At 37.6% G+C, this 18,934-nt stretch overlaps 1 protein-coding gene across 1 annotated transcript in view; it reads right to left on the bottom strand.

The window, feature by feature from the left end:
* Window positions 1–18,934, bottom strand: part of CTNNA3 (catenin (cadherin-associated protein), alpha 3) — a 518,658-nt gene that overhangs the window by 141,254 nt on the left and 358,470 nt on the right. Inside the window, exon 11 of the mRNA XM_009894002.1 lies at window positions 16,734–16,890. Within this exon, the coding sequence (XP_009892304.1) occupies window positions 16,734–16,890 (157 nt within the window). The remainder of the gene's footprint in view (window positions 1–16,733; window positions 16,891–18,934) is intronic.

The following is an 18,934-nucleotide window of genomic DNA, read 5'->3' as shown; positions in this document are numbered from 1 at the left end:
GGGGGGGGAAGTGTGGGGAGGTGGCACTGGTGATGTTCATGACAAGTTATTAAACACACTGGTAAAAAAAATTGATACATTTGGTAAAGGCCATGATATTATAGCTGCAATTTTATAACTATGTACATAAGGAAATGGAAGGTTGTTGCCCAAAGATACGCACATAATGCCACAGCATAACAAGCAAAACATACCCTCAACCAGAAAAAATGAAGTATACATGTGTATGTGCGTGCGTATATCCACATAAGTATATAGAAGATATATACTGGAGTTAAGACTACTCTAGAGTACACCTTCTGCACTTACAGTGCGATTACAGTCAGAAATAATGCCAAGAAAACAGTAAACCAAATTTATCAAGTCATTGTCTGTATTTTGATTCCCTAGAAAATGTAGTACTTTAGCTAACTGTGGAGGAACGTTGTCTTTATGTTTGCCTTTTTGTAGTCAGGTTCCAAAATAACTCAATTACTGGTTTTATAATTTGCATAAAAATTATGTACAACTTTTGTTGCTGTTGTTTGGGGGGGAGGTGTTGTTTTCTTTTGGGCTTTTTGGGGGATTTGGAGGGGGTAAGGTCTGGGGGTTGGTTTAAGGTGTGTGGTTTGTTTTTTGGGTTTTTTTTGTTTGGGTTTTGTTTGGTTTTTTTTTAAACTTCCACGCACCATATTTCGGAGACAAAATTTAAAGTATCTGCTGAACTTACTGGCAATGGAAGTTTAGACACTTAAGTCAGACTTTGCACGACCCATGAATTCCATTAGGCACTTCCCTTGATTTTGCATTCTCCCCTCTCCCCCCGATGCGCTAAGGATTCCCAGCTTTGTGGAGAACAGGCACATGCCGTATCCAGCTGCTGTAGGTTCCAAAGGGTGCCTTCTGATCATCAAGAAAACATCATCAGTGGTCTACTGTTTGTTATCAAGTTCACAAGGGGGTATCTCAAAAATCAGCTTTTGCTCATCTTGTGCATGTATGTATGTCTGTTTTCCTAAGTTTCATTTTTAAAGAAAACATGGTTTTGACATGCTGCACACTAGCCTGGCTGGCTAACTTCCAGTAGTAAAAGCACACACCAGAAGTTTCAGAACTGCAACACAACTGTGCACTTAGAATGTCCTCTCCCAGATAAAGGTTTTGCATCATATCCTAGAAACAGAAAGTCTAGCATTCTGCACCACAGGAGCATCGTAACTCTTTAAACTCTTAGCACCACTGATCAAAAATCTTCCTTTATCATTTGGTTATGTTTCTTTAGATACCATTTCTTAGAACACTTGTGTATGTTTTCAGTAGACCTCATTACAAAAAGCAAGCAAATCAATTCTGTAAAGCTGCACAAAAACATTAAAAGCTACTGCCACAGCTGCAGCTGGAAAGCTATTAGCAACCAAGCTGTTAGGAAATAAACACACAAAAAATTAATCCCAATCTGCAAACCCATGCATTTTAGACCATGCTCCAAAGGCTGCCAAATTTGAACTCAGCCAGATCAAATATAAAGTGAATTCCAAATCCATCAGCCTTCAAAACTCTGGAAGAATAGGCCAGTAGTCTGCAAAGCCTGTGATGAGAAAACCTGGTCTCAGCACCAACTTACTGAAATTCAGTAAAAAGTGACCAGGAATTCAGTATTAAATTTTAGTTTGGGGATGGAAACTTTAAATAATCCAAATGACTAAGTCCTCTGCTGAACTGCACTACCTAGCTCCTTAGTCCTATTTACTGAATGTTTTCTGATTTGCTTTTATCCTCTACAATTATGCAAGAAATTCACTGCTAAAACATTCCCATAATCTTAGTAACAACTACCGAAAATCTTGAATTAGAAAATGCTAATTTGAAATAGCAGGTTTTCATGGGACAACACTTGCCAAAATGGTTTCCCAAAATCAGCATGCGATACATGGTCCAATTCAGTGGCTAGGATATGGCACACCTAAGCAAGTGGTCCTAGTGCATCAATTACAAATTTAGGACAAGAGGAAATAGCCTCAAGTTGCACCAGGGGAGATTTAGGATGGATATTAGGAAAAAGTTCTTCACAGAAAGCGTAGTAAAGCATCGGAACAGGCTGCCCAGGGAAGTGGTGGAGTCCCCATCCCTGGAGGTATTTAAAAGACAGGTAGATGTGGTGCTGAGGGACATGGTTTTGTGGTGGTTTTGGCAGCATTACTGTTGATGGTTGGGCTCTGTGATCTTAAAGGTCCCTTCCAACCTAGACAATTCTATGATTCGATGACCTAAGAAGTATAACACCATTATAATGGTTGCCCTTCAGTCTAAGCAATCAGTGTTACAAGACTAACTTGCATTTAGATCGGTGTATCACAGACTGTCTGCCACTTTTGGGGCAAGGAATATGGATACCAAAGGGAGTTAGGAAGCAACACTAGATTTTCAGTTAAAACAAAATGGATACAAGGAGCATCAACAAATTTCCAGGAATAAGACATTCATGTAAAGGAAACTGTCGCTAGTTGTGACATGCAAAACATTAAGTTCTATTAACCTTGATAACAGACAAAGAAACACTGATTACTACGGTGATAACTTTTAAGGAGTTTTGTGGTAATCAGTGGAAACAAACTAATACATATACAATATTTACAATATTTCTCTGTTGAGCAATCTGGTAGGAACTTTTATATAAAATAGAACAGAGAGATATCCAAATATGATGTAATTAAGAGAAGTCAAAATAGCTTTGTAGAGTAGAAAGCTGCGTATCACAATCTAGAGATTTTTAAAGGCACCAGTGAACAGTGGGATGAGCGATTCATGCGGTAACTACAGACCGGATTTCCAGGCGGCTTTCAAAATGGTCTTGCAGCTACTATTCCTGGACAAATCTAAGTGTTACTTACTTATTACAAAACAGCTAACAAGGGATAGCAATAAGCAGATGGCTTTCACAATTACATAAGCCAGCAGCTCCACAGGGACTGGTGCTGAAATTGTGATTCCAAACTTTCAGGACTAACATAAAAAGAGAGTATTGAAGTAACAAAGTATGGGTTTGTCTTTTCTCACTGGCCTGGTTCCAGCTGGGATACAGTTAATTTTCTTCCTAGTAGCTGCTGTGTTTTGGATTTAGTATGAGAATAGTGTTGATAACACATACTGTCCTAATTGTTGCTAAGGAATGCTTATCGTAAGGCAAGGACTTTTTCAGCTCCGTATAGAAGCGGAGAGGGCATGTATACCAGACAAGCTGGCTAAAGGAATATTCCATACCATGGACATCATGCTCAGTATATACATGGGGGTTGGTCAGGGGGCAGGAATTTGCGATGGCTGCTTGGACAGGCTGGACAATCAATCATTGAGTGGGTGATCAATTGTATTACATCACTTTATTTTGTATATTCTTTTACCATTATTATTATTTTTCTCTTCTGTTACTTTTCTATTAAACTGTCTCAACCCACAAGTTCTTTCTCCTTTTTCTCCCTATCCTACTGGGGGAGGTAGGGGAGAGTGAACAGCTGCATGGTCTTATTTGCTGGTTGGGGTTAAACCACGACACTCATTTAGGATAGTCAAGTTGACAAGGAAGAACTGAAGATGGCAATCACAGTAACAAGTAATCAGTCAATAAAACAGACCACATGTAACATCAATAAACTAAAATTAATGTGTACAGCGAAAAAACAGTCCTAAGTCTGTATGAAATACTGAGCTATAAATTAGTTACTACTATTAAGCATGAAAATTTCTGAAGTAAATTAAGGAAATTCTAGAAGCACACTAGCTCAACGATGATTAAAAGGTAAAGAATGTTAGGATTTCGCAGGGAAGACCAGACAATAAAGAAAAAAGGGTGTTACTATGCCAGCATAATCCATATGCCTGTATCTTAAACGCTGCGAACAGTTTTTGTTCTTACTTCCATCTAAAAACATCCATATCAGTAAGCAGCAGGACTAAAACTAACAAACCCTACTTCTTCACAAAATTAATCTCCGAGTTGTTGAAGTAACAGTTATGTAATGTTACGGAAGACAAACAGGATAAAAGAAAGCATAGGAGACAGTAGAGGATATGCCCAGCAAGGGCAATGTCGTATGAACTTTCAGGTGAGTCATCAGACTGATGATCAATGAAAGCTATACCAGCATAAGTAAGCTTTGCATGCTCAGTGACACACAGAGCAAGCCTTTAGCCTTGATCAAAAAGGGAAAAATTCAAAGTCCATTTTTTACACCCCAGGTTGAGAGTCATGAAGAGGGAGCTTGATTGTTTTAGCTTAATGAATTAATATTTATCCTGAAGCATCTTATAGTCGGTCCAAACAAAATTCAGATAAACGGTATGGAAACCCACTGTGTAATTTACCTTCCTGTTTGAATATCATTTCACCATAAATAAGCGCATATACATCTCTACTTAGATTCTTATGTTTATTCTCTTTCAAAAAGCACAGCATGATATTTTGCTATTGCGCACGCCAGAAAGCCAGCATGAAAACATTAAATTTAATCTTAAGTCTCTGAATAGCATCTTGGGTTTTTCCCTATCTCCATAGCTATGCTAAGAGTAAATCTATAATTGGCAATTTTTACAATGCATTCATCTGTAAATATGCGACATAGACTGGAAAAATAGTGATAAACTGAAACAGAACTTTGAACCATTGATGGAAAACTAATTATATCACAAAAGATAGCATGCCAAAAATCTAAGTCATTCCCTTACTTCTTGTCCAAGTATTTACAGTATATTTTGCAGTTTACTTTGAGTGACTTCCACTGTCCAGACTGCCATCTTCATAACTGTAACTCTCCAAAGTAATCTGAAACATGAGCCTGATCAAAATCTAAAATTTAATGTTATAAATACTTACAGACTGAGGCCTAGCATTATGATTCATTGTATTTGAGTGCTATTCATCAAGCGTTTGGTTTTTTTTTTAACATAATCGAAGATGTAGCAACGCTACAAATTTATATGGACGACCTCAGCTTTCCAAAAAAAGCACCACAGAGCACCTTAGATCTCTCAACCCCAGAGTCTCGACTGAATGAGATCTTTCCAGTATCCATAAAGAAGAAATTAATGGTATTAGTAAAGGTGCATTATAATGTTTTTCTTTGTAAACAGTAAAAAGAACATTCTCCCACCCAGAAATAACACGTTTGGTTGTTGGAGTTTGGGGGCACTTGAGGGGGAGGTCTTTTTGGTTTGTTTTTTTTTTTAACCAGAAGCATTTCAGAAGAAACTTCAGACTCTCTTCTGCATTCTAGAACATGAAAAATGTTCTAGTGTGACTGCAGTTTACAGAGCAGTTCAAGAACCAGAAGGGCTTCCCCTTTCACCAGAAAAAAACCCAAACCTATCCACTATGATTCAAATCACATACACAACAGAACACACAGGAGGCACTCGACAACAAATTCCACTGCATAGCCAAGAAATTGGCAATACACCCAGGAGCTATGAGGCACCACTCACACTTGGGACTCACCCAGGAAGAGGCCCTTCTACACGGCTTAAAGGCCTCTCACATTCCCCAGCAGCAGAAACCAGCAGGGACAAAGAGCTAGGTGGATTTTCCACGGCAACAGCATCAACAGGTCCAAGATTCTGTGACTTGAGCTTATGAGTGCACTTACAAAAATGAAGCAGAATGTCTTTGTGCAGGGAACTGGAATATAATTGTAGCTACAAGTTGCACAAGATTTTTAAATAAACCTGCATGTGGAATTTAAGGGAAGTACACACATGATCCAACAGTGCACTGGCCTCTAAGGGCTTTGGCAAAGAAAGAAATTTTAGGACACCACTAAATCTAGCTATAATCACACACACACAAAGGCACAAACATGCAATCACTCCTATAACTGCTGTGATGCATGACTTGAAGTGAACAGCCTTAACTGTATTATTCTTGGCTTTGATGAGTTCATAGTACTTTGTTATAGCACTACAATAGCAAAGTTACTGCAAATATCTGAAGTAGCAAAGTTTGAGATGTTTCAACAGTCCTCATTCTTCCTTCAATATACCTAACTATTTGCTAGCCGATATAGATAGGAAATGAGTAACTTCTTCAGTGATGCTCCTGAAAAATCTACTGGGTGGTCTCTATGCAAGCTGTTCTTCAACAGAAGGAAAATTTCACTCATTGGACTCACTCCTGTAAGACAACAGTTGTTGCTCACAGACAAATTTTAAAACTGTGAAAAAAAAGTCCAAGAGAAAGACATAACCTCACGTAACCCCAGAGGCAAAAGGCAAAACCCCTCAGACAAAGAAATAACATACTACTCTGATTAGACCAAATTGCATCCAACATTTAATGTATGGCTTAAGTAAAACTGTGTACCTTAGCATAGAAAAAGTGACTAGTAAAGCATAAAAAGTTCTGCCTGGAGAAGTGTCTGAACTACAGTAACCTCAGACTAGCACCTTCCTTAATGCAGGCTTAGTGTAGGTGTTCAGAAAGATGAAAGCTAACATACAATCCTAAATCACTGAATAAAAACACAACAGAGTAAAGTGCACCTGAAAAAAATGCAGAGATGTCATGAGCTGTTTCTGTTTGCAAGTGGTTCTACTAAATTAGCAGACAAAGCATTAAAGTTTTACAGCCTTACCTGAAATGTACTAGAATGTTGTAGAAGTTTTTGGCTGTTTTGGTTTTTTGGGTTTTTTTTAAGTGAGAATGGGAGCGTAAGGAGGAAGGAGATTCTAGAAGTTTTAGAAGATAAACTTCAAAAGGAAGAAATTAGAAGATTTTGGGGTGAGATAAGAAGGAAATGGGAAATTTTCTATGGAACTGAAGAGATCTGGGAATAAAATGAGAAGAAATCACATATAAAATGGTTTCTACAACATTGAATATAACCTTTCAAAAATTTTAATTGCATTTCAGTAGTTGGCATTCAATAAATTTCCCAGTGCATCTAAAACTTCCAGTGAAATAGGAGCAAAAAAAATACGGGTGAACAGGATTTCAGAGTTTGAGTTATATTTTTGAAAAGGCATCTAGACAACATAGGGATTTTCTTACACTAAACTTTCAGAACAGTTTCAGCACTTCTGAACATTCTACCATTTGCCTCTATGTATTTACAATGACCCTAATTATAAATGGCACCTCTACAAAGACCTCTTGCCATGTCTAGGCTTATACCCGTAGCAACTTTTTAACATGCAAAAATTCCAGATAATCAAAGCAGAGAACAGAAGGAAGACTGATTTCCAAAGGTTTTTGGCAAGTTTAATGTCATAATACTGATGTCATCAGTATACTGCAAAAACTAGCTGTACAAGTTAAGAGTGTGCAAACAATAAAAATACTAGGTCTAAAGCATATAATGCACTCTCTAGTAATGCTGCAAAGAGTACAAAAATACAGTCTGTTTCCAAACACCGATTTAACATAGTGGAGGACAGATGATGCCATGAGAATCAGAACCTGTATTCTCGCAGGAAGACATGGCAGACAAAGAGCTGCAAAACCTAGTATCTAATCTCTACTCTCCTTCCAGTTGTCTCCTATCCAGAATTTGTCACCCAAGACAAACCAATGGGGCAGCAAGCAGCTCTTTTTACCAGCCAAACCTTCTGGCAATTGATCTGGGGTAAATAACATCAGTTATTACATAAAAGAAAATCAACATGCCTCAGTCACTCCAGACAAAAGTAGTAAGAACAAAACAATTTAAGAACTTGCTAAAGAATAAACATCAGAAATGATCACTGTGAACGGGTTAAGTTGTTTTCCCTTACATTAACTAACTTGTTTATCATACAATGTTTCTCTACTGCATGACCAACTTATTTACGGAACTCCGTTATTTAGTAATTCCTGCAACTACAAAATAACAGATATAGATCAAAAAATGAAGAAATCATTCAGTGTGATTCCGGCATAACATGACCCCAACACAAAGAACGATTATGTTTTAACACTTCCTTCCCTCTCACCCCTCAATCCATCAGCAGAAGAGTGCCTGAAGCTGAAACAACAACTGCAATTTTAGTCTGGATGCCAATTTCATTGCTGATCTGTGACAACCAGTGTGAGTCATCACACAGATCCTAAAAGAACCATGACCTCTGGTTAGCAGACAGAATGCACAGAGCAGGACAGGGTGAATTATGCTAATTACTTCTGGTGCTCAGCAGCCTTCTCTCTCAAAATGTCATCAATTAATGCAAGTTAAATCCTAAGCTATTTTCACCTTGATGTTTGCTGCTTCTGTTTCAATAAAGAAAAAGGGATTTTATACTAAAAAAACACAAAGCTTTCAGTTCCCTTCAAATGTAACAAAACGATGTTAACACCCCCACATCTTGTTACCACCCCCCACATCTTGGCCTCTTTCCACCCTCACACTGTAATGGCTAGTATAAATTACTGTTTCAGATGATTTGAGGTCCCAGAAAAAAGCAGCACTGGGTAGACTATGACACAAACCTGGATAAACGAATATGATGAGATGAAAAGGACAATCAGCACACAGAAAGTTATTTCTTAAGAATGAATACCTTTATACAGAATATGACACTGGATAACGAAGAACAACGGTTCAACATAACTATAATAGTCACTACTATGGGGCAGAGATAAGGAAGAATGTGTGATATTCAGAGAATATTACAAAAACTGGAAATGCAGTTGCATATAATTGTATGTGAGAAGTCAGAGGAACTAAAAGGACAGAATGATTTTTAAAAAAATACAGCTGAGTCAAAAAACATTTTGGAGAAGTATACAATCTGCTTTTATTTATGAGATTGGATAATGCTTGGGATATGCCACAGATTTGAAAAAACAAACTTCAGGCGTTATTAGAAACCTAGCTACCAACAGGAATTACATCAGGCTGGAAGATTAAAGGGAGAATTCATAAAATTTTATGTTATTCTAATATCAACAAACTTTTTCTGTGTTCAGGAGAAAGACTGAATCATCCAGACGAGTAAGCAACACTCTCCCAAATATCTATAAATATAAATATCTCTGTCCATTGAGTATGGAAGAAAAAAAAAAAAGGAAGATTAAATTAAGCTTAGGAAATGCATTGTGCTGTAGATTGGAAAAGAAATGCTTACTGTGTTTTGTCCAAAAAAAAAAAAAATCACCTATTTAAGAATTTCTTTTGTTAAAAACAGAGGTTATGATTCGTAACAAAGACTGGCTTGATTTTATTTCCAAGGGAACTATTCAAAAAGACTATGACCGCATAACTTTAGTTCTCTTAAGGGTAAACTTTGGTAAGATTAACAGAACTGCTTAGTGAAATCAACTGTACTCATGAGTCTAGGGGAATGAGAGAGGAAAGAACTGTAGGAAACAAAACAACAAACTTCTGCAACCAACCATACAACAGAAATTAACACAAAGCCTACAAGGATCACACACAACACAGGCAGATAGAGTTGAGACACTGAAGTCCATCTCACACAGCTCTTTCAAAAGATGTAAAAACCCAAAAAAATAGCACTTAAAAACCAAAACAGCTTCGAAAAGAAACTTACCAAACAAAAAGTGAGCTGCTATGAAATTCAGTCAACAATGAGTCTAACAATCCAGGATGTTTCTGCCAGAGACATCTTACAAAAATTCTCAACAACTTGGTTTTAGCACTATGCAGACATAATAAAGCACTGGGATTTTTTTTTAGCGCAGTGCTTTAGTGATACCACACTGAACACCAAGAAGGAGAATAATCATCACATGGGCATTTCAGAGAATTACATGCATTTCAGCAAAAACAGGTGACTACATTCTTAAGTAAGAAAGAGGCCTACTTCTTCTGAAGCAAATTCTGAAACATCAATATGTGGTCAAGATATTTTGAAATGTGTTGTTATGTAAATAACAAAGTTTTTGCTTTCTATCTAAATAAGTGTTTATTTAATGTACTAAAATACTTGAAAACAAAAAAAGCTTTACAATAATGCTAATTGCAGTTATTTTTGTATCAAGTAATGGTTTGCTCCTATAACTTTCAGTTGCTCAGTTTAGTAAATAATTTTAAGCAAACAATTACAAATGAAATGCTTAAGTAAAGCCTTTTCTACTATAAGAAAGGGCATGCTTTCTGACTTTATACATACATTACCATTTTCACCACAACACAACTACTGCATTACCACAGAGCATCCATCCAGGAAGTCCTAACTCCAGTCAGTATCATCAGTTTAGAAAAGCCATGCAGTAATTCACAGAGCTCCAATACATAAAGTTACATGTGTGTGTGTGTACATACAGCAACACAGATATTGATGTACACAAATGTACACATGCATACAGTTTTTCTGATTAACAGTGTCGCAGTTTAGGTTTTAAAAAGGCACGTATCTTCCCTTTCTACCTACCAAAGAATGTACACACAACTGAAAAATTAAACACAAAAAACCTTTTTAGAGACCTAAGCAATTCAATAATCGCTTTTAATTTTTATAAGCGGCATACTTCTGGTATTTTTCCCTATCTATGAAATCGTACATAAATCAAATAAATCTCTTTTCAAGGTACAGATACCATGCCCTTAGTACTATTCTGAACTGTCATCTTTTATGTAATCCTAAAAACTTTTACGAAAATACATTTACAAGAATCTACTATAGTTGCTCTGACTCAGACTAACTGAATTCTTCTTTCAGTGATGCAACTAAGAGAAGTGAATAGTCAAGTACTTTTTTTTAGTACTCATCTACTGCAGTAAATGAGTAACTGCTTAAGTGTTGCATTGCTTAAGCGTTGGATTGCTTAAGCTTTGCTGTATGTTAATTAACACCAATTAACAAGGTAACAAGATTTGGATCTCATACAACTGAAAAAGTCTGAAATTAAATTCTGTCAGAAATTTGATGTCTGTCCTGCTCTGCACAAGATGCTGTAGCTGATAATCTCCAGAGTTCTCTTACAATGTCTTTTTTTTTCCTCTTTGATTCTATTCTCCTATTTTGCCATGTTAATAAAGTTCACCTGACACCCTGCTTCCTAATCAAGTACTAAAGATCTCTTCCAAGTATAGAAACTGCAGTAGCAGCAGGAGCTTCAGATCTGAAACTATAATGTCAGGAAAGAAGTGAAGCTGCGTATTTGCTCCCTCTGTGTTATCAGTAAATTGCTTCCTTAGAACTGGGCCTTTGGAAAAATGACAAAAGGTAAGTTTCTTTTTTACTGTTTATTTTTGCTAGTGTTAAAGTCAGGAAGCTTCACTGAAATCAAATACAAGCTACAAGGTTATGGCAGCAAAGTATGTGGCCCCTTAGCTCTTTTTTTTATTTGAGGCCAGAAGACGATTGAACCCACAAAAAACTGCTTTCTCCAAGAGTTTTATGGCAACATCCTACCTTTTGCTGCCTTCCATGAATTAAATGTAGTTTCTGATAAGCACAGGTTTACATTAAAAGGCTTTTTTTTTTTTTTTTGCTGCTCTTTCATGTGGGTGGCAATTAAGTGGCATCACATAGCCCAACAGTGATTAAAAGAGACTTCAGGGCCTTTGGCTGGTAAGTAGGGGAATCGGGGGCACAGGTTATTTTTTCTTCTCTCCTTCCAGTTACAGGTAGTCACATTAGAAGAAACACACTCAGTCTGTTAATCTATGGCTGCCACAGTTTTGGGGTTTTTGACAATGTGAGGGTCTACGTGGCACCTGGCTTGCTAGTGTTGGATGGGGTCATCATTCTCAAAGGGGGAAGAGGGTCTTTGCTCATGAGCTAGCGGGGCTCACTGACGAAGCTTTAAACTAGACTTGATGTGGGAGAGAGGCCTTGCCTGTGACAAGCCAAGGGATGACAAGGACGACACAGTTTAAGGGATGGGGCACTAGCGAGAGCCCTCAGCCTGTTGCTCCAAGATGTGCTGGGTACACTGCAGCACACTCGGAAGTCTTACAGGGACAAGCCAGGAGCTCCTGAGGCAATAGGAGCACACGGGGAAATGCAAGTAAAACACCTCAAAGGAAGGCGACCTGGAAAGCAGCACAAAGGATTTGCAAGCAAGTCAGTCACCTTCAATGGGGACCTAGCTTAAGTGCCTCTACTCAAAGTTACATAGCATGGGGAACAAGAGGAACTGGAGACGTGCACACACCTGCAGGGCTATGATCTCACTGGCATCAAAGAGACATGGTGGGATGACTCCTATGACTGGAGTGTTGGAATGGAAGGATACAGACTCTTCAGGAAGGACAGGCAGGGGAGACAAGGAGCGAGTGTCAATGACACAAGTGGATAAGAACTGGATGGATCACCACGCTCAAAAGAGTTGTGGTCAACAGCTCAATGTCCAAGTGGAGACCAGTGACGAGTGGTGTTCCTCAGGGGTCAGTACTTGGGACTGAGTGCTGTGTAACATCTTTGTTGGCAACATAGGACAGTGGGATTGAGTGCACCCTCAGCAAGTTTGATAACGACACCAAGCTGTGTCAACATGCTGGAGAGAAGGGATGCCATCCAGAGGGATGTGGATAGGCTGGAGAGGTGAGCCTGTGCAAACCTCATGAAGTTCAACAAGGCCAAGTGCAAGGTCCTGCATGTGGGTTGGGGCAATCCTATGCACAAATACAGGCTGGGCAGAGAATGGATTGGGAGCAGCCCTGAGGAGAAGGACTTGCAGCTGTTGGTTGATGAGAAAAGAAAAGAGAATCATAGAAGAACAAAAACTGTTCAATTTAAAGTGTTGATGAGATTACAAGAGTCAATGCACTTTGGAGAAATTGTATTTTTAAGGACGTATTTGGAAGGGCAGAGAGCGGAGACAACATCACACCGAGAACACAACAGGAAAGGGTGTATGTTATATGCACACATGACATGAAGAGGAAGAGAATTTGTTCATACATGAGGAGGAATGAGAAAAGAGATGAAGGAAATGTTTTTATGGACACATGAAACTTCAAATTTGGCAAGAGGAGCTAATATAATAAAGATTTAAGCACAGTGATATTATAAATATGACAGACCAAAACTCAGAAAGCATGGAAGGCTGGAGAGAAGGTCCAGTAGATGGAATAATTATAGTTTGGACAAGGAGAAGGACATTGAGGACAAAAAAGCAGCATAGGAGTCTGCCAATCAAGCTCTTCAAGAAGACAACAGAAAAGAAAAATCACAGGTCTTGAGAATTTTTTACATATAAATGCACTTTTGATGCCTTTTTTACCTATAACATTTGTAGAAGTTAACTCTAGCATTAAAAGATCTAACTTTTCTCTTACTTGTTTTCTAACATGTAATAATGTTAAAATACTTAAAAACTGCAATTAACAAGTGATTGCAATTACACACCATCATCAGGAGATAAAAACGTACATACAAAGGAAGGAAATACTGACATCTCAGTTTTTCCTTTTATATTCAAAGGTTTATTCATGTAATTTTGAATAAAGGGTATTAAAACAACACAGAAGAACCAACATTAGAAAACGAACATCACGAACTATGTTTTCAGCCTCACTTTATCAGGAAAGAGACACTGAAGAGGGAGTTTACAAGAGCAGAGTTGAGGATAAAACTTAAGATTTACCAACATTAACAAAATTAGAAGCATATCAAAACTAGTTTCCTGGAAAATCATGCAAATGGAATAGCACGTTTCATTTTACTTTTATGAATCTAAACTTCACATGATCATGATAAATGGATGACAGTATTTGTTAAACTTAATGTCAGTGGGTTATAAAGATTAATACCCACGATCTTGCTTGTATAAATTAACTATCCAAAACTGCTAAGCTGATACTGATTCTCTGTTCACAGGAGGTATGAACAATGGTATCATCATTTATAATGTTTCATAATTGCAATGACATTTTCTATACAATTCATGAGCTCTTGCTTTCCTTGATAAGGAACGGGCCATCATTTAAACTGGCTATTTGCAATCAGACCTCTTTTTCACTTGTAAAGAGCTAATTTAATTTCTTTTGTCTTCTGTAGTGTTAGTCTTCCTTCAAATAAAACACAACTGAAACAAACAAACACAAAAATCCCAGTTCACAAAGATAGAGGAATATGAAAAGGAGAGACCAATACACGTAGAAAAATAATAGCATTATTAGTACATACAATAAATGCCACCAAACTTCCAAAAGCTCAAAATTCACCCCTTTTGATCTGCCACAGAATTCTCCTTCTGCCAGTGCTACATCAGGGAAGTACGTGTATGATCATGGGAGAGACACAATTTTCCTGAATGCATACGTTTTGTTTCAGCAACCCCGCAGGTTGCACAGTCACAAGACCTTTTCATTGGGAGATCTGTTCTTTCCCATCCTCTCAGCTGTAACTCCCTCATTCAGCTTGTTTCAAGGACGGAAACACAACAACAGGGATTCAAAAAACATGCTACTGAGCTCTGTGCGAATTTGACTTTAATGGGAGTTACGTTGTACCTTAAAAGTGTCCATAGTAGAAATGCAGCTAAAAGTACTGAATTTACCCCCAAAATCATCAGTAATGCAGACACTGAGTGAAAAGCAGATACATAATGTAAACCACAAAATAGCTATACCCAAGCCTTATCATGTTTGGGAAGTAAATTTTATATCTGCTAGAAAAATCTGACCAATCAACTGGAGATGCAATTGAAAATAAATTTTTAAGTAGGCAATTCTGTTGTATGATCTAGAATTCTGAACGGTCAGAACTATTAGGGAAGGTGTGTGTACTGCATTTACAAAAAGTATACTCTATTTTTTAATATGATTTTAACATTACAGGATTAATCACTTCCCTTGCCAACCTGAAAGATGCAGTCAGGGCTGCAAACTCAGCCATTCAACTCAAATGTGAGTATCTGACATTCAGACAACACACAGTATCAATTTTGAATGAAGTATGTTATTTAAAAAAATTTTTCTGCCCAATATGCCCATGTTGAGATATGCTGTAGAATTCTACTTTCTACAGAAAAAAACAGATCCATTATAAACCTTTTCTCGTATTCCTTTCATCTCAAACACGACGCAAAACACTCCAAGTACATTATCTGTCCTAATTACCAAGTAGTTTCCCAAAAAATTAGATACCATCTTCTATTACTCATTTAACGTTTCTATTTGGACAGAGCAATATAAGAATGTTTTACTCTCTCAGAACACAGTAATGGTGCTAATACACTGAGGAGTAGACAGAGTTCCTTCACTTAAGAAGCATGACACTTGAAATTAAACAGATTAAACTAACATGTGCCAAAAGCTTCTACCAAAGCTTACAGATGATAATCTACAGATGGTTTAGAGCAAATACATGAATGTTTTCTTTTTTGGACCTCATGATATGTAGGCCCACACATCACTGCTACTTAAGTTACAGTTTCTGCCTCTACTTATTGTGAAATATTCAACTCTGCTCAACCAATGAATACAAAATACACCAAAAAGCCAGGAGTCTACTCTGAAAAGAGCAACTGCCCAATGACAGACACACACACACCCCCTCACAAATTATTACTGGAATATCTAACTTTATTCTTCAAGCCAAGGAAATTTTGGAAAAAAAAATAATCTGAAATGTGACATTTAAATGAATAGCAGTTGTGTAGTTAAAAAGAATCATTTAACGCAATGACTTTGAAAGAATGTTAAAACTCAGGAGACTTCATAGTAGGTTAAAGAGATTCATGTGTTTACTTCATCAGAGATTGACTTGTTTCTTCCCTTTATTAACATCTCTAGTAATTATCTGCAGAAATATCAGTTTCTGCCCCAGTGAGGCCACATCCAGAGTAGTGTCCAGTTCTGGGTTCCCCAGTTCAAGAAGGACAGGGAACTACTGGAGAGAGTCCAGTGGAGGGCTAGAAAGATGATCAAGGGAATGGAGCACCTCTCTGCCAAGGAAAGGCTGAGAGACCTGAGGCTGTTTGACCTGGAGAAGAGAAGACTGAGAGGGGATCTCATTAATGCTCATCTACATCTAAAGGGTAGGTGGGAAGAGAATGGGACCAGACTTTTCAGTGGTGCCCAGCAACAGGACAAGGGGCAAGGGGCACAAACTGGAACACAGGAAATTCCGTCTCAAAATGAGGAAAAGCTTCATTACTTTGAGGGTGGCAGAGCACTGGCACAGGCTGCCCAGAGAGGTTGTGGAGTCTCCTTCTCTGGAGATATTCCAAACCCGCCTGGGTGCATTCCTGTCCAACCTGCTGTAGGTGACCCTGCTTTGGCAGGGGGATTGGACTAGATCTCCGAAGGTCCCTTCCAGCCCCTACCATTCTGTGATTCTGCAATAAGTACATTTTGCTTAACAAATATTTTTAACTGAAAATGGTATAGTGTATTTTTTTTTGTTCATGAGGTGTTTTTAAACACATCAACCTGAAAAAGTAACCCACTGTCCTTTCCGCTGTCTATCACAGCAACTACTGTGGAACGAAGTAACACAGTAATTCGAACACAGGATATTGTGAGAATCTCACGTTTTATATGTATGCACACTGGTATGTACTTCCTTTTCTAGGAGATGACTTCTCACAGAGGATTTTAAAACTTAAGAGCTAAACGAACCTGTGATGATGGATAAACATACTCACCGTAACATCGCCATTCTGCTTCATGCACCTACAGTTTGCCCAAATAACTTCTACTCAGCTGTACATTATGCAGAGTAGGAACACCTACTATGCAGGGACATTTTAAACAGATGCAACAGCTTCACAAAACCTTACACAAACCAGTCTTCCATGGGTTTCCTTTTAAATGTTAGGAGACGTTTTCAAAGCATATAGAAGAATAATCAGATTCTGAAAATTATCATACCTGATACAGCAAGAAAATCATCAATACTTGTTATATCATCCACAGCTTCAGTAAGAACATGGATGTGATTCTCCCATGTACTCCTATACATCTCCATGTTGTTTTTCACAACTTGACTTTTTGGTCTGGCAGCCAGAGCTAAAGCAGCATTAATAACCTGTACCAAAAAAAAAAAAAAAACACAAAACCCAACATCTAAATAACTATGTATTCAGAAATAAAATGTTAAGGTTCACTTAGAATTGCAGAGCAGCATTTCATTTCTGTTCTCTAAGCAAAAGTGTTGCTCAGTTTTTCTGTTCTCAGCATGAATACCAGTCAGACATTGCTTCGACTAACTTCCATTTTAGCTTCATAAATTAAGATGGTAATGGAATAGGACAGCAAAAATCCCAACATTTTATTTTTAGTTGGAGAATTCATACTATTCCAGTTTGTAAGATATCAGGAAGTTTTTACTTACATAAGGCACACACTTCTCGGTACAGCATATGCCACTTCAGTTTTGAGTTTAAACTCTTTAACCTCTGTTATCACAGAGTTCTTTCTTCAGTGAAAGAGAGATTATCAGCCTCTGTCATGTGAAAGTGGAAGGTTTTGCCAGGACAACATATATCTCTCTCAGGATCAGTGGCACGGGACTAAACACATACTATATCTATGTAAAAGTAGCAGACATTTCTAAATCCGTTAGGCCTAAAATTAGTAATTATGTTCACATGAGGAAAGTAGATTCCATCTCTCCCAGGAAAGACTAATTGCAGATGGAAACACTGGATCCTAAAGTGATTACTTCTATGGATACCTCTTCAATCAGTTAATTAGCTAGAGGGTGTTTTTTTTTCCCTAACGCAGCTTTTTGTTCATGTTGTATCTAAACATTATATAAACTAAACTAATACATATGCCAGGTAGAAGATGAACCTTAACCTTCCACTAACCTTTTTTTCCCTTATCAATATTGTTTACTTATGAAGGGGAGAATGGTTTTAAGACAAAATACCCTATAAAGCAAAAAAGAGGTAGAATAAAAATAATACACCACATTAGTCCCCAGTGCTGACAGTATACATTCATGAAACATTCACAGTATCATGCCACTGTAATCACATCACTGCACCAAAGAATAAGAACTAGGAAATTCCTCATCCTAAGTCAATCTGATGGTTTCTTTACAGTAGTATCGATCCTCGTGATCGGTTTTATCTGGCTGGTATTTTTACATATCACATGAACTTACACAGCTGGTGAAATTTAAATAATGACTTACTAATATTTGTGCTCTCATAATGAAGGAACATACACAACTAGGCATTCACAAGAATACTGCTGGGTTGAGTCTTTTTACTAACAATTTTGATAAGGAAGAATAGACTATGTGCTTATTACTTTATCAGAAAGTAGAAGGAGGAGAGCATGCAACTACAATGAAGAAAAGGACAGGATTTACTCACCAACTCCACAAGCAATCTAAAAAATAGAATTCTGTCCCATAAGTACAAATACAAAAGCAGCCTATTCCTCAGCAAGAAAAAAAATCTACCACAGGCAAAACAAATATAGAATTGGAACCAACTGGACAAGTAGCAGCAACAATGTGTCTGCATTTACAGTGCAAGAGTCAGTAAGTGCAAGTCCACCATGCCAAGTGGTTGCAAAATACTGTCAGAGAAACCAAAAGTCTGAGAAGTATAAACAGAAGTACCCCCAAAAATATGAGGCAAGTGCTTTGCTCTGCTTTTGCACAATAAAAATTAGAGTGTAATACTCTATCTGTTTTGGTACACCATATTTCTAGAAAGACACAGAAGTTTCTCTCCCACCATACGCAGAACAGCATCAATATCTTCATCATAGATCTTAAAAACATAGAACTATAAGGAAAGACTGAAAAAAATTAATGCAGTCTAGCGAAGGAGAGAGACTGAAGAGAAACAGAGTAGCTGCACAGATTAAAAAGTCTGATTTCATCCTTTCAATATAGCCCCTCCATTATGTGTTACATTACAGTTTTATTTTATTCATACTCCAGATCTACAAAATATGTAACAAAAGCATTGATCAGCTTTAACACCTGGCAGCAGATCTGTCTTGATGGTGTATGACCCTACCCCTAAAAGCAGGCACACCATTTCTGCCTCTTATGTGAAAAACGCAATCCCAATTCCCCACTCTCATTTATTGGTTTTTTTACATGCAAT

This window comes from Charadrius vociferus, unplaced genomic scaffold (genome assembly GCF_000708025.1).
Source record: "Charadrius vociferus isolate BGI_N301 unplaced genomic scaffold, ASM70802v2 scaffold611, whole genome shotgun sequence".
Classification (NCBI taxonomy): domain Eukaryota; kingdom Metazoa; phylum Chordata; class Aves; order Charadriiformes; family Charadriidae; genus Charadrius; species Charadrius vociferus.
The sequence above is the reverse complement of the archived record's forward strand: the minus strand, read 5'-3'. Positions and strand labels throughout refer to the sequence as shown.